Below are 16,426 nucleotides of genomic sequence, written 5' to 3' on the forward strand. Positions count from 1 at the left end.
TCCTGGTTCCCCCCTACACTCAGAACAAACAAAGAAATGACAATAACCTCATCCTTAAATAACCCACGAGCCAAGAGAACAAAAGATCAAAAGGGAGACATCTGCCTACCTGAAGAATGGCACATAGAATGAATATTTAGATGGAACACTGGGTTAAAGTAGATTTCTCTCCTTCTGAGACAAATCACATTGGGGCTTAAAATATGTCTAGGCCGGGCACAGTGGCTCACACCTGTAATCCTAGCACTCTGGGAGGCTGAGGCGGTGGATCACTTGAGGTCAGGAGTTCGAGAACAGCCTGGCCAACATGATGAAACCCTGTCTCTACTAAAAATACAAAAATTAGCCGGAAATCGCTTGAACCCGGGAGGCAGAGGTTGCAGTGAGCCAAGATCGTGCCACTGCACTCCAGCCTGGGCAACAGAATGAGACGAGACTCTGTCTCAAAAAAAAAAAAAAAAGTCTAAAACTTAGTTTAAAATACAACATACTTGGCTGGGCGCGGTGGCTCATGCCTGTAATCCTAGCACTTTGGGAGGCTGGGAGTTTGAGACCAGCCTGACCAACATGGAGAAACCCTGTCTCTACTAAAAATACAAAATTAGCCAGGCATGGTGACGCATTCCTGTAATCCCAGCTACTCGGGAGGCTGAGGCAGAGGAATTGCTTGAACCAGGGAGGTGGAGGTTGCTGTGAGCTGAGATCACGCCACTGCACTCCAGCCTGGGCAACAAGAGCGAAACTCTGTCTCCAAAAAAAAAAAAAAACACACCAAAAAACGGTGATAAATGGCCAAAATGTGTATGTGTGCATTTATGTGTGTATGTGTGTATAAAGTGTATCTGAGAAGTCTGATAGGGACAGCTTCCAAGTGGAAAAACTTTATATAATATTATTAGGAGCTGCCTTCTAGCAGTTCAGGCAAGATACGCATCTTCTCCAGTAGCACCCACCAGACTGAGAAATGTGATACAAATTAAAACTCCCCAAAGCAAACCTTTGTCTGAATTGCCCTGACCATAAGAATCCTATTCTGTTGAGACTTAAGACATTTTCCATTATTTCTCAATTTATAGAATATACTTATTCCTACCTAAAGAAATCACTTTTCTTTCCTTCAAAAAAAAAGATCCTGATACAATTAACATGACATGGAAATTCCTGAGTTGTTCATTTATCTTAAGCCATATTGTTTACGTTAAACTTCTGGCAAAAGAAAGGATAAGGGGTAGCTTTCTTTTGGGTGTGTGGGGCTGGGGCAGGCAGCAGATTTTGACCTGTAAGTATGAACATTTCCAGAATTCTACTCCTATACTTTGAGGCCCTATGGAGGAAAATACACGTTCCCCTCATACATCTGGACAGACTGATTTGTCCTAAGTCATATACAAATTGCTGACAGAGGAACTGATGCTGAATCTATCAGATGACCTAACCGCTAATACTAAACGATTCAGATTTAATAGAAATCATGACGTAGGGTACAAAGACATTTCTAATTGCATAAGTATCATGGATATTATTTCTTTTGTATTATTTTAATTGATTCCATATAATTCTTTGGGGAGAGAGAGGAAATAAACTATGGGTATTGACATAAGGTCAGGGAAATTAAACAGAGAAGGGGTTTGCAAGTCGTAATAACACCCCATTGCAAGTTGCAGCCCTGGTGGGGAACCCAAGGCAACAGTGAGTAACACTAATAAATGTCAATCAGAAAAATGCAACAACAAAAAAGGCAGGAAACTGTCACATATGGCAGAATAATCCAGGCTGAATGCTTTGTGAACTTGCATCTGACCATCCATTAATGTTCTAAGGTTGGGGTATGCGTAGTAGATACAATTAGGAGACTTACAGCTAAAGAGAAGCATCTCTCAGTTCTTCTCATTCCTTCTAAACCCAGAGGGATTTGATCTTTCATCCACTGGGGGCCAGGGCTGGCAACTACCCATATAAAGTAAGCACCTACTATGTGCCTGGCATCCATGGTCTTAGGCGATGGCTTCCAGGAATTGCCAGGATCCCTGATGGAGGCTCCTTCTGTGCTGCCTGACCTGCTTTGCTCCTGCCACTGCAGACACCCACGCTGCTGCAGACTCCGAGCCACAGCAAGGCTCAGAAGATCAAGGGACCAGTCACAGCAGCCTTTTTAACTTTGGGAAAACCCAATGCTCACTTCACTCAAACGTTGCAAAGTGGTGCCATGACCCTTTAGCTCTTGGCTCACCAATTCAAAGAGCCACATCACATACAGCCCTTAAGCTGCCCACGGCATGATTCCGTGTCTAGTTCCTTTCCAGGTCCCCCCAAGCGGAAGACAGTTCTGGCAGGGAGTCTGGGCAAGATTACTACAATATTTAGCCTTTGTCCCTTCTTTTGCTACGTCTTATTGTAGAATAAGGCACACAGGTCTGAGAGATTGAGTATGCTGGACTTGAGACCTGTACTCAAAAGGTCCCTGCAAGACCGCAGGTCAGCTTAATCCAGCCCAGGAATCTCCATTTCAAAGATGAAGAAACTGAGGTTCAAAGAAAGCAAAGCATGGTCTCTACTCAGAGTACTGGAAGGCCTGATATAAACTTAACCCCAATGCCATGCTTCCTGCCTTAGTAAATTTACTGAGCACTAACCAGTGAGAAATAGGCAGAAGTGAATAAGGCCAGATTTCACTCCCTTCACTACTGGTGTGAATGCATAAAGGTAACTCCACTTTCTCTCTGGGCTTTAGTTTTCTCATCCATTAAGTGAAAGACAGGATTGAACTGGTGATTTCTAATGTGCCTTTAAGCTCTGAAACTCTCATAAGAGTTGAGGATATAATTATGTGTTGGTGTGTGCAAATGTATATGCATCATATATACAAACACAGACACATACAGACATATGGTATCTTACAATTAAATACCATTAGCAACCACACATCTTGCCCAATCCCTTCCTGCGACCATGTTTTCCTAATCCCAAACCAAAACTGGACACTGCAACTCATCGTTGCAGTATCTCAGAATCCAGGGGGTGTGGTCAGTGCCCACTGGCGTCCCTCCAAACACCCATGTAAGCGTACTTTACAAGACATATACTAAGTCATTAAATTCCTTGGAAGAAACGGCCAATCTGAGGCAGTGCTGGACTGTGGGGAACAGAACACACCGCAGGAAGCATAAGTTAAAGGTGACAGCCCATGGCTGCCCAAATTTGGGGCTCCGCTGCCAATGCACCGGGAGGGCAGTGAGTGCCCACGCTTGGAACAAGCCTGGCTCGGAGCCCACATTTGAGGGCAGGAACCTGCGCATCCTGCGTGAGCAACTCTGAAAACGTGCAGTGCAGGGCGTGCAGCGGGGCACCGGTCCTGTTTCCTCTCGCACGTGGCGCCGGGCGTGGGGCTGCAGCGCGGGGCCTCCTCCCCTCCCCGCCCCCCACCCCGACCCAGAGGCCGGCGCTAGGACCCCGCGAGCCGCACGCACTTCCTGGCGCCGCGGTCCAAGCCTCCCGCGCGGCGCCCCCGGCTCCCGCCCGCCGCCGCCGCCCTACCTGGCGAAGCAGTACTCGCAGTGGTTGCCCCGCTCGTTGACCGTGAGCACGTAGGCATAGGCCGGGCAGGAGAACAGCAAGTCCCCCACCTGGAAGGGCTGCAGAGCCCGCAGCCCCCGGCCCTTGCCTGGGCTGCAGAAGCGCTCCAGGCCGCCGAGGCCCTCGGCCCTCATCGTGGCGGCGGGGTGCGGCCGCCGGCTGTGCTCGAGCTGCGGCTCCCGGCGAGCTGTTATTGGAGACGCGTCACCCAGAGCTGCGGGGGGCGGGGTGGGAACCGCTCGGCGGACGCGGCGGCGGCTCCCCGCTCCCCGGAAGGGACGGCGGCCTCGCCCGGGCCTCGCGCGCCCCCGCGGGGAAGGGGACGGGCCCGGCGGCCCCGCCCCGCGCCGGGACCCTCGGCGGCCGCCCAGCGCGCGCTCCGGGCCGTTTCCGGTGTGGCCGCGACAAAGAGCCGCAGACCCTGTGGCTTCTGCGAGGAGGCGTGAGGCGTGTGCGCCTCCGCGGCGTCTCCACGGAGCGAGCGGGACGCGCCCTCCTCCTCGGTGGGAGGGAGGGGGGTCACCTGCGGGGAGCAGGTATCCGAGGGCCAGCCCTAGACAGTTAGCCTGGCCCGAAGGATGACCAGCCCCCGGTAAATATAGAAGGGGGCGAAGCCGGCTCCCAAACCTTACGTTCGCTTTCCCTTGTAAAGACCCTAGAGGCAGTGATCGGGGAACGCCAAGGAGCAAGCGGCAGAGGGGAAACCACAGTAGAGAAGTTTGGTGTGCAGAGGGTTGAAGTGTGCTTTTCCAAGGTTAGAGGTTTTTAAACCTTGTGGCTTTAATGGGAACGTAGTTTGCCCTCTGCTCCTCTAGTGGAATTACATGGACGGAAGAGGAAATGCATTGGCCAGCCCAGCTCACTGAGTCTCTGCATGCTGCGAACGATGCAGAGGAAGCCAGAGAGAACCTTGCCTTCAAGGAATTTAGGCTGTTGGGGGATAATGTGATGCTGTGGCCAGTGTCCAGGACACTGCGCTAGAGTTTGCAGTAGTTTTAATATGCTTGACCACCCACCAACTGTGATCTTAGAAAAGTCACTTGGGTTAGGAGTCAAAGGATTTAAAGCCCTCAAAGCCTGAAACGTAAATCCTATACACATGCACGCTATTACTTTTCATATGAGACAGGAAAATATAATCCGTGTTCCACATGATTATGTAAAGACTGGAATTGATGTACATGCAGTAAAGACTAAAATTGTGACGAGATCATTTAGCAGAAAACACTACTTCAAATCAGGACCTCAAACAGTTACCTCTAAGTTCAGGAGTGGTTGAGCAAAGGGAAAGGGTTAATAAGATTGGAGATGTAAAATCAGTGGAATTTTTGGCATTTCAGTAAAATGTCTTTATCAGCTGGGTGTGGTGGCTCAGCCCTGTAATCCCAACACTGTGGGAGGCCAAGGTGGGAGGATCACTTGAGCCCAGGAATTGGAGAGTTGGAGACCAGCTTGGGCAACATAAAGACCTGGTCTCTATTGGAAATTAACCACCTCTCAAGTGGTGCTGTGTAGGAGAATAGCTTGAGCCTGGGAAGTCAAGGTTGCAGTGAGCTGTGATGACTCCATTGTACTCCAGCCTGGGTGACAGAGCAAGAACTTGTCTGAAAAGAAAACAAAAAAGTCCTTATTAGTGGCAAACTAAATAAGCCTCTAACCCCTCTTCAAGTAAAGGACGTTATGATAGTATTTTCATTTATGCATTTTAAGAAACATTGACTGACTATGGCCAGCCACTGGGATAGAAAGATGGAAAAAATCAGCCGACTGTGGTGGCTCACGCCTGTAATCCCAGCACTTTGGGAGGCCGAGGTAGGCGGATCACCTGAGGTCGAGAGTTCGAGACCAGCCTGACCAACATGGAGAAACCTCGTCTCTACTAAAAATACAAAATTAGCCAGGTGTGGTGGCGCATGCCTGTAATCCCAGCTACTCGGGAGGCTGAGGCAGGAGAATCGCTTGAACCTGGGAGGTGAAGGTTGCTGTGAGTCAAAATTGCACCATTGCACTCCAGCCTGGGCAGCAAGAGCGAAACTCTGTCTCAAAAAAAAAAAAGATGGACAAAATATAGTCCTAGGGCCTTGCATTTGGCACATTCAAGTTTGATAATACTCACCATTAGTTATTGAGTATTATTGACCAGGCATCATGCTCCATGATTAAATACATTATCTCGTTTATCTTTACAACAGACTAATGAGTTAGGTATTAAGCCCCTCATTGCCAAAATTAGGAAGGAAACTAAGACTCAGAAGGAATGCTTTTCAAGGCCACACAATAAATTGCAGAATTTGGTTTCCAAGTCAGTCTGAATTCAAGGTCCATGCTCCTAACCAGAGTGTTTTGCTGCAAACACACACAGTTCACTGGGATAAGTGCAGTTATGGTGGCCTGTACAAAATGTTTTGTGGTAGTACAGGCAGGGAGTGACAGATTTAGCCTGCTAAACAGTCAAGACAGGCATCACATTCAAGTAACATTAAAGCTGAGCCTAAAGGATGGACAGGATTTTGCAAGTGGAGGTGGGGAGAAGAGTTTTCTGGGCAGAGAGAACTGCATGCAAAGACAGAAGACCCTGAAAGGACAGAGCTTGTAGTTGGGGGCCCCTGAGCATCTGGAAGAGAGGACAGGAAATGAGGCAGAAACAGCTGAAGAACATCTTCTCCAGAGGTGAGTTTTGCCCCAGAGGCCATGGGAGAGCCAGTGAAAGCGTTTAAGCGAGGGGTGGGACATTGAGTCCGGTGTTTTAGACTGATCTGCCAGCAGCATTGTGGGTTGGCTGGGGTGCCAACATTCAGCACTTCGTAACTGTTTACACGTATGTAAACAGCCTTGGCACGTGAGACCACTGACAGTTTGCATTTGTCTGTGTGATGACCTGATTAGTGTTTACATCCTCCACCAGACTGTACAAGCTCCATGAGGGCAGGGAATGAGTCTGTTTTTGTTACCCTTACATCACCAACTCTTATCACTACTCCTGGAACACAGAAAGAATGGAAAAAATATTTAAAGGTTGAATAAATGTCATGGAATCTCATTCTGATTTCTGGGGGCTCTAACCAGCAAAAAGATGAAAAGAGTGACATAGAAGTAAACAATTACAATACGGTAGACAGTTTACTGTTTCAAGGATTAATTGTGCAAAGTAATCTACCTGTTTACTTTTTTTATTGCAAGTAACTTTTTCCACTTTAATTGGGAAAGATTTCCACAGCTGAAAAAAAAGCAATTACACAGCTACTGAATTGTTTTTCCAGATGAGTGCTGGCTTATTCTTGAGGGTGGAGGTGACTGTGATTTGAGAACACTGGAAAAGAAACTGCCTCATTTCAGAAAAATCCCTGTGATGAACTTAAATAACTTGAGATGGGGAAATGGTCACTCAAGCAGTAGCCATGAATTTAGGAGCTTAAATTACAAAGAAAACTGTGTTTAAAATAAACAGCCAAAGAATGGCAATAAACCAGCCCGGGGAGACTGATGACAGCGCTCTTCATGAAGCCCATACTTGTCACTCTGCCACTCTGTAATCTCACATTCCGTGAAAGAAGTTTCTGAGCAGCCAGGGCCCATCCACTTTTCCTATGCCCTCTGCTCCATAACGTAGGAGGTATGGAATTTGAAAGGAGTTTTTTTGGTTACTTTGCCTCACTGAAACTCAGGAGAAGTGGTACAAGGACAAAAACTCCTTTGCTTAATTTCTCTAACCTAGAAGTTGATCTAATTTATGAGTAAAAGATCCTTCCAACCACAGATTAGCACATGAAAGAAATAGCTCTGGCCTAGGGAAATGAAGTCTTAGGAAAGAAGGTATCCCAGTGAAAGTGAGCAAAGGGCCTAGACGCTGTATAGCTCTGCGTCTACGTCTACATGTCACTTATTGAGGACATATTATGTACTTACACTGTGATAGACCCTAGTCATACCAAGGTGTAAAGACCAACATACGTGTAAACAGTTATGAAGTGCTGAATGTTGGCACTCATAGATATTAGGTTCCAAACCCTGGAACCTATAAATGGCTTCAAAGGGTCTTGCAAATGTGTTTTAAGAATCTTGAGAGAGTGAGAGTATCCTGGAATATCCAGGTGGGTCCTCTGTGCAGTTGCAAGTTTTCTGATGAAAGAGACAGAAGCAAATTTGACACAGACAGTAGAGGAGGCAGCAATGTGACTATGGAGGCAGTGATGAGAGCGATACAGTGATGGGCCAAGGAACGCTGGCAGCCACCAGAGCTGGAAGAGGCAAGGAACACCTTTCCCCTAGAGCCTCGGGAGGGAGTGTAGCCTTGCCAATACCCTGATTTCAGCCTGTTAATCTAATTTCAGACTTCTGGCCTCTAGAACTATGAGAGAATAAATTTCTGTTGTTTTAAGCCACCTGTTTTGTGGTAATTTGTCATAGCAGCCACAGGGAGCTAATAAAATTATAATCCAATAAAATTTTAATAGGGGGCTGAACAAAGTACAGTAGGAAGGCTTCACAGAGAACCTGACATTTTAGCTTCTAGAAGGAAGAGGAAAGATTGACCAAGGGAAAGCAAGGCTCCCAAAATGGGCTTAAGACTAATAGTGCAGGGCTGGGCATGGTGGCTCATGCCTGTAATCCCAGCAGATTAGGAGGCTGAGGTAGGTGGATCACTGGAGCCCAAGAGTTTGAGACCAGCCTGGGCAATGTGATGAAACCCCATGTCTACAACAACAGCAACACATTAGCTGGGCGTGGTGGCATGTGCCTGTAGTCCCAGCTAATCAGGAGGCTGAGGAAGGAGGATCACCTGAGCCCGGGAGGCGGAGGTTTCAGTGAGCTTTGATCATGACACTGCACTCCAGCCTGGGCAATGGAGCTAAGCCTTGTCTTAAAAATAAAAAAAATAGGCTGGGAACGGTGGCTCACGCCTGTAATCTCAGCACTTTGGGAAGCCAAGGCAGGCGGATCACAAGGTCAGGGGATTGAGACCATCCTGGCCAACACGGTGAAACCCTGTCACTATTAAAAATGCAAAAAATTAGCCAGGTGTGGTGTGTGCCTGTAATCCCAGCCACTCGGGAGGCTGAGGCAGGAGAATACCTTGAAACCGGGAGGTGGAGGTTGCATTGAGCCCAGATCATGCTATTGCACTCCAGCCTAGCCACACAGTGAGACTGTAATAAATAAATAAAGACCACTGGGGTAGGAGAGACTTTGACAGTCCAGTGGACAATTTTTCTTGGACTTAACGAATGTTTCCATAGCTCTCACTGTGTACCAGTTGCACCTTTAAAATATATTTTCATATAATCCTCCTAATGACATTCCACAGAGGAGAATACCAAAGTGAGAGGTGAAGCCAGCTGGACTTCCTGGATCGAGTGGGGACTTGGAGAACTTTTCTGTCTAGCTAGAGGATTGTAAATGCACCAATCAGCACTCTGTAAAAATGCACCAATCAGTGCTCTGTGTCTAGCTAGAGGATTGTAAATGCACCAATCAGCACTCTGTAAAAATGCACCAATCAGCGCTCTGTGTCTAGCTAAAGGATTGTAAATGCACCAGTCAGCACTCTGTGTCTAGCTAAAGGATTGTAAATATACCAGTCAGCACTCTGTAAAATGGACCAATCAGCTCTCTGTAAAAGGGACCAATCAGCAGGATGTGGGCATGGCCAAATAAGGGAATAAAAGCTGGCCACCCAAGCCAGCAGCAGCAAGCCGCTCGGGTCTGCTTCCACACTGTGGAAGCTTCATTCTTTTGCTCTTCACAATAAATCTTGCTGCTCCTCACTCTTTAGGTTTGCGCTACCTTTATGAGCTGTAACACTCACGACGAGGGTCTGTGGCTTCATTCTTGAAGTCAGTGAGACCATGAACCCATCAGGAGGAACAAAGAACTCCAAACTTGCCACCTTTAAGAGCTGTAGCACTGACTGTGAAGGTCTGCGGCTTCACCCCTGAAGTCAGCGAGACCATGAACCTACCAGAAGGAAGAAACTCCAGACACATCTGAACATCTGAAGGAACAAACTCTGGACACACCATGTTTAAGAACTGTAACACGGCGAGGGTCTGCGGCTTCATTCTTGAAGTCAGTGAGACCAAGAACCCACCGGAAGGAATAAATTCCAGACACAGAATCACAGAAGTGACATGCATGAACAAGCTCTCTAGCAATGATTCCAGGCTCAGAACCACTCCATCATGCTGCCTCTCTGTTCAGCCAGAGCTGCAGCTTTCCTTAGAGTACTTGGGATGAAGGTGGATGGGCAGGAGTGGGCCCCATCATGAAACCCATGAGCCTAGGAGCTAGAGGGCAGTGTGTAGGCACTGTGAGTCAGAAGAATTTTGGCTGACATGATCAGAGTTTTGCTGTAGAAAGTTCATTTTTTAGCTACATAGAGAATACACTAGAAGGGGCTGAGGAGACAGAGGGAACTGAGGTGCCTGATGCAATAAAGGGTCCAGAGGAGAGATGTTACTGGCAAGAACAAGGGCAGTGACGGTGGCAGCGGGAAGGAGGGACATGGATTTGAAGAACTTTTAATTAACAGGACACTGTAATTGGGGCGAGTGAAGAGAAAGGAGAAGAGGGAATATGAACCATAAAAAATATGTCCAAGGACAACTGACGTCATCACCTCCATCCAGTCCTTCCAGTTCATTTCCCCCCTACTTCAGCCTTGTGTTTATTCCCCAAACAAGATTTTGTTATTTCTTCCTTCGTCATATCTCTTGTCTAATCTTTTATTTCCATTCTTAATGCCACTCAGACCTTAAGGCTTTATGTCTGGTTTTGTGCAGTAGACTCTCAACAGCAGAGTGAGTTCAAATTTTGAGATACTAGCCCGGGATCATACGTTCCAACTCTGTGTTTCCTTTTACCCCTTACCATTAACTTCCCACTTAGTCAGTGGCATTGACTTACAGAAGAAATGATATTGCAGAATAGGAGCAAAAAGTCCCCTGAATTTAGATTCAAAAGCCTAGGGTTTTGGATTGCAAAAGCCTAAGGACTTGAGGGACTCAGGGCTCCAGTCCTAGCAAATTCAGGATGATGCAGGAGCCACAACTCTCTCTGCCAGAAAAGATTCTCCAGGCCTGTGATAAGGGAGAATTGGAAGGAAAGCCAGAGAGAAGTTGGGGGTACTTCTCTAAGAAAGAGGCATGCACCATAGTCTCCTTCCAGACTGAACCTTGGATGAGTGAGACAACATAACTAAACCCCACCCTGCCCATGGGTTTGAGGGGATTCGGAACAAGGCTGACCTATGTCCTAGTCTTACATTGACCCGCAGACTCCGTGTGTAATAGAAATTAAGTGTGTGGGAGAAATGACTGAAATACTTCATGGGAAATAGGAGAGTGATTTCCCATGCACCCAAGAGGAGCACTAGACAAGTTAGCCATCTGCTGTGATCTGAAATGTTTGTGCCACTCCCCCCACCCCCTCTTCCCCACCAAATTCATATGTTGAAATCCTAACCTCCAACATGGTGATATTAAGAATTGGGGCCTTTGGGAGATGATTAGACAGTGAGGGCATGGGCCTTGTGAATGGGATTAGTGCCCTTATAAAGGCCAAGGTGGCCTGGTGCGGTGGCTCACGCCTGTAATCCCAGCACTTTGGGAGGCCAAGGCGGGTGGATCACGAGGTCAGGAGTTCAAGACCAGACTGGCCAACATGGTGAAACCCTGTCTCTACTAAAAATACAAAAATTAGCTGGGTGTGGTGGCAGGCACCTGTAATTCCAGCTATTCAGGAGGCTGAGGCAGGAGAATTACTTGAAGCCAGGAGGCAGAGGTTGCAGTGAGCTGAGATCCCACCACTGCACTCCAGCCTGAGTGACAGAGCAAGACTCCGTCTCAAAAAAAAAAAAAAAAAAAAAACAATTAAAATGGCCAAGGGAGCTTGTTTGGCCCTCTCACATTGTGAGGCAAAAAGGCACTATGTATTAGGAATAGGCCCTCACCAGACACTGAATCTGCTGGTGCCTTGATCTCTCTTCCCCGAAGTGTGAGAAATAGCTGTGGCATTTTGTTACAGCAACCAGAACGGATCAAGACACCATCCAAGAGCACCATTGTGATGACCCAGAGATCTGTGTGGATTGATGATCAAGGACCAGGTGTTCCAACCCCAGCCAAGCACTCACTGCGTTAGCATCACTGTGCCAGCCAAATGCAAGAAGCAACCCCAGGAAACTGACCAAGATGACATCTCTACCACCCAGGGAAAATGAACACTCATAATGAAAATTATCACAATTTCTTAAATACACGAGTTTACAGATGAGCTTCATCATTCAGGTCTCCCTATTCTATATGCCTTTGTTACTGCTGTCAAACACATTGTCTTAAAATAACTGCGTTAATAATGACATTTCATTGAAAAACTCCCTGTTGCCCTTTATTACATGCCTCATCGAGGCCAAGCTCTTTTTGGCTTTGAAAACCCAAACCTTAACTGTCGTACACATCTTGAGTTCTATCTATGCTGCGAAGCCTTCTCCAAACATTTCTTCCATAACAGTCCCTACTTCCTAAAGTAAGTCTTATCTGTACCTTGTTGGCTTATGATCATCAACCATAAACACACACAAACACACACACACACACACACACACACGTGTAGTCCCATGTAAGTTAAAAGGTCTTCAAAGGGAAATACTATATATTGTATTTATTTCATAGTCTTCTTAGTGGAGAGCTTGATACTTGTGTGTTAAATTTGGAAATATTTTCTGAGTGATTGAGGTACTGAAATTGCTGATCAGGTTTTGATGGGAGGTGACACTTGGATTTTAACAAGTATGTTACACGGGGTATGTTTTTGAACTGGTATCTAGACTTTATGACACCATATCCAAAGAATGAATACATAATTCTAGGTAGTGAATCTATGAAGTGTTTAAAGAGATCAGTAGCTTTATTCATCAGAGTCTATTCTGAAGTAGTTAAAAAACAATTATATTAGTAGAAGTGATGAGAGTTTCCTAATCATGGAATTAGTGTTGTCTTGGGGTGCCTATGGATCCAGATGGCCAAAAGGCACCCACGTAATGCTCTGCCATCTCACTAGCAAGCAAAGGTTGTTGACTCGAACAGAAAAAAACCTTTGCTTCCAGGCTGAAGTGCAGCAAGAGCAAAATTCCCCTGACGCATAATTTACAGTCCTCACACCAGCATCTCAACTGCATTGCAGCATTTTTACTAGAGGCAGTTACCCCAGAAGAAGAAACTCTTTTCAGTGGGAGGAGTAAGAAAGCCAGAGAAATCATGCTTAAATTAACTATTTGAAGGTCAGATTTGATGAATTCTTAAACTACCAGCCATGCCTTCTTATATTTGAGGGGGGTTGGTGGGGAGAAAAGCTTAAGTTGACTTTGTATTCATGATTCTGGTAATGTAATAGCTCTAACCAGATACTAAAAATTTAATAAAAAGGCAAAAAGGAGCCCAGAAAATACTACATTATAATGTGTTTGGTCCTGAACTAGACATGAAAGCTTTTAACATGTTTATCTCTGGGAAGTCTAATTACGCTTTTTTCCCCATCTCCCCCCTCCACCCCCGCCCACCCCAAAAAGTACCAAAGGTAACAAATTTCAGAAGTCTTGCATATTTCTCTCTTGTTGTGAACTGCTAACAACTTCCTTATTGGGGGGAGGCAGTGTCATCTAGTGGCTGAAGGAGGGGGCTGGGCACAGAACTTGACTTCAATGCCACAGGCTCTTTCAGCATCTCACATGAAGCCAGATTTTTCAGTGCTTCTGTGAAATTCCAACTGATTTTATGTGAGGGCAGGGATATTCCACAAAAAGAAGAGAGAGGTGATATTTAAAACCTTATTCTACCTGTTTTGTTGGTTTAATCTTGACATAGAGTTTGAATGTATCAGTCTAGTTTTTTTTTCTATATGAGGGAAGAAAAATACAGGAGGAAAAAAGTTCATAGCTTTGAGCTGAGGAAGCTGACATGGTCACATGCTGTCATCTTAATTGGAAGGTATTGCAACACTGCAAAAAAAGTTGGGGGGCTTAGTTTTTTTCCTAATAAGGGTTAAAATCAGTAACATTAAATGTTTGTTATTTGGGAAATGATTAAGATTAAAGGTAGATATAACATATTTTCTTAAACCAAAAAAAAAAAAACCAGGATTTTTTCTTTTCTTGATAACAAGTTAATTTATACGACTTTATCTTTAAATACAGCTAATTTAATGCTCAGGTATTAATAATTATTTTAAATGTTTTGGAAAGCACATAGAAGTCAAGCAAATATCTGAATATATTTCAAATGCTACTTTTTATGAAGTTTTAAAAATTCAGGCTTTTGTTTCACTGGCTTGTATTTCTGAAATATAGCACTTTGAATATAGCAGATGACATTTTAATTTTTTTCTTGCATCAGTTGTTAGTTTCCCTTTAGAGGCTACGTCTCTGTCTTTTCTTACCTTCAACATTTCATAAATTGAAATCAGAAACATTGAATACTGATGAGAAAAATAGATTATGTGGAAAAACAAGAAAACAATTAGCAGAAAACCAAGTACCGTATGTTCTCACTTGTAAGTGGGAGCTAAATGATAAGAACTTATGAACACAAAGAAGGAAATAGTAGACACTGGGGTCTACTTGAGAATGGAGGGTAGGAGGAGGGAGAGGAGCAGAAAACATCACTATTGGGCACTGGGCTTAATACATGGCTGATGAAACAATCTGTACAACAAACCCCCATGACATGAGTTTACCTATGTAACAAACCTTCACATGTACCCCTGAACCTAAAATAAAAGTTAAAAAAATGATTAATAAGTATAGCTTTCAGGGTCAAAGGATAAACCAATTGCAGAAGTTTTGCATCCTTTCCTTATTTAGTCATTTATTGATTTAACTGCAAAATGCTCTCTTGGGTGCTGTGGAGGAGCCAAAATTAAATTGGAATCAGATCTTGTCCTCCAAGAATTTAGAATCTACAAGAAGAAACATGACATATACTTAGAAAGCTCTAAAAATCTACTAGAATGAAAACCCCATGAGGTCAAGGATGTTTGTCTATTTTGCACGCTGCTATAGCCCCAGGCAGAGCCTGACACAAAGTAGGTGCTCAGTAAATATTTGTTAGATGAATGGATAATACAAGGCAGAGCGTTGAGCCATGTTAAGAATTGAAAACAAATAAAACAAATCAGTGATAGGAGGGACAGGTAAGTTCCAGCATCTTTGAAGTTATAAGTGTAATTTATAGATAATTAATCTGACAGTCGGGCCATTAACAAAATCTCCTGTGTTTTGCTATTGTTTTTGAAATCAATCAACTGCTCTGCCATCCTCTTCATGTAAGATCAGAAACACAATGCTTAATATGCCTAACACATTTCTTCATTGAAATGAGGAAGTTAGAGTAGATTTGTGTTTGTGGGGTCCTTTTAGGTGGCAGAGTGGTTAAATGTGGACAGCTAGTCCACTAAACCCCTGATTTCATAGATGATATTGCCTTGGAGGGAGACTTAAAGGAACTAAATAAATAATAATGGAAGTGTTATGCAAATATGCCAAAAATTGTGAAGACAAGACATGAATGACTGAAGTTTGGGAAGCCTGGGAAGGAAGATCATTAAGGTTATGTGAGTTTTAGTGTTTTATTATTTAAATTAACTTCAACCAAAAAATTGCCTTTGTCTTGCCTAAATAATGTTAAATAAACCCAGCTTACTTTCTTATATTCTCTGAATTGTTTTTCAACAACTTTCTGGATGTTTGACTAAATATACACAGTGTCTGTTTGTCTTCGGGCATTTTCTTACAGAGACCTCTTTACTAGATAATTGTGCCTCCTAAGAGGCAGTGGCAGCGTCTGCTATGGTTTTTGCCTGTCTGCAGCAAAATCAGAAAAGCACAGTGTGCTACTTTTAAGGCTAAACTGACTTATTTTTAAGGACTTTAAAAAATATCTGAGATCAGGACATTTTCAAGGTTAGAACATCTTTTCCTTTTGAACAATGGAGGCTGTAGATGGTATTCTTTTTCTTTTTATTTTTTGAGACAGACTTTCGCTCTTGTTGCCCAGGCTGGAGTTGAGTGGTGCGATCTCGGCTCACTGCAACTTCTGCCTCCAGGGTTCAAGTGATTCTCCTGCCTCAGTCTTCTGAGTAGCTAGGATTGCAGGCATGTGCCACCATGCCTGGCTAAGTTTTCTATTTTTAGTAGAGATGGGGTTTCACTGTGTTGGCCAGGCTGGTCTCGAACTCCTGATCTCAGGTGATCCACCCGCCTCTGCCTCCCAAACTGCTGGGATTACAGGTGTGAGCCACCCTACCCGGCTGTATTCTTTTTAATGTTCTAGGCAAAATAAAAATTGTCAACACTCTGCAGATCCCATCTTCTTTTAAAAAATATTATACTAGTCTCTAAAGTGTAGAAGCACGAATGTTATGAATAGTATTACAGTGTCATTGCAGAGACTACTCTGGAATTATTTCTTAACCCAGATTGTTGAGTCTTCAAATAAATTTATGCTAAATGCTTAGAATCATGACACTTTATTTTAGGTCTTGGTCATGGACACTGGTACATGTCTACACCATTTAATATACAAGACTGCTGTGGTTCAAGAAGTATAAGACCACATGTAATTGAATAGAAAACTATCATTTATTTAAAGGCATTTTAAAAATTCATTTCTGTCCTTATCACAATTTCATTATTTTTGGAAGACAGATTAAGCATCTTTGAGGCCAGTGTTACTAACACTATTGTATTAAGCATTTACTGATATAGTTTTATTGAATCCTATTTTTTCTTTGACTATAAATGATTTATTTATGTTACCCAGAGTACTAAGGAAACAAACTATGGAAAAATTACAAGGCCACT

The 16,426-nt window shown here is 44.3% G+C and overlaps 1 protein-coding gene across 4 annotated transcripts in view; it reads right to left on the bottom strand.

Moving 5' to 3' along the window:
• The window catches only part of SMYD2 (SET and MYND domain containing 2), a 56,288-nt gene extending 52,405 nt beyond the window's left edge, over positions 1-3,883 (bottom strand). For 2 of the 4 annotated variants that reach the window (XM_009237802.4, XM_024233000.3), the window contains exon 1: positions 3,535-3,878. In XM_009237802.4, the coding sequence (XP_009236077.2) occupies positions 3,535-3,707 (173 nt within the window). In that variant the 5' untranslated portion in view covers positions 3,708-3,878. Of the gene's footprint in view, positions 1-3,534 lie in introns of all 4 variants that reach the window. The other 2 variants (XM_002809460.6, XM_063725226.1) reach the window with 2 other exon arrangements.
• Positions 3,884-16,426: the final 12,543 nt, after the last annotated feature.

Source organism: Pongo abelii, chromosome 1 (assembly GCF_028885655.2).
Source record: "Pongo abelii isolate AG06213 chromosome 1, NHGRI_mPonAbe1-v2.0_pri, whole genome shotgun sequence".
NCBI lineage: Eukaryota > Metazoa > Chordata > Mammalia > Primates > Hominidae > Pongo > Pongo abelii.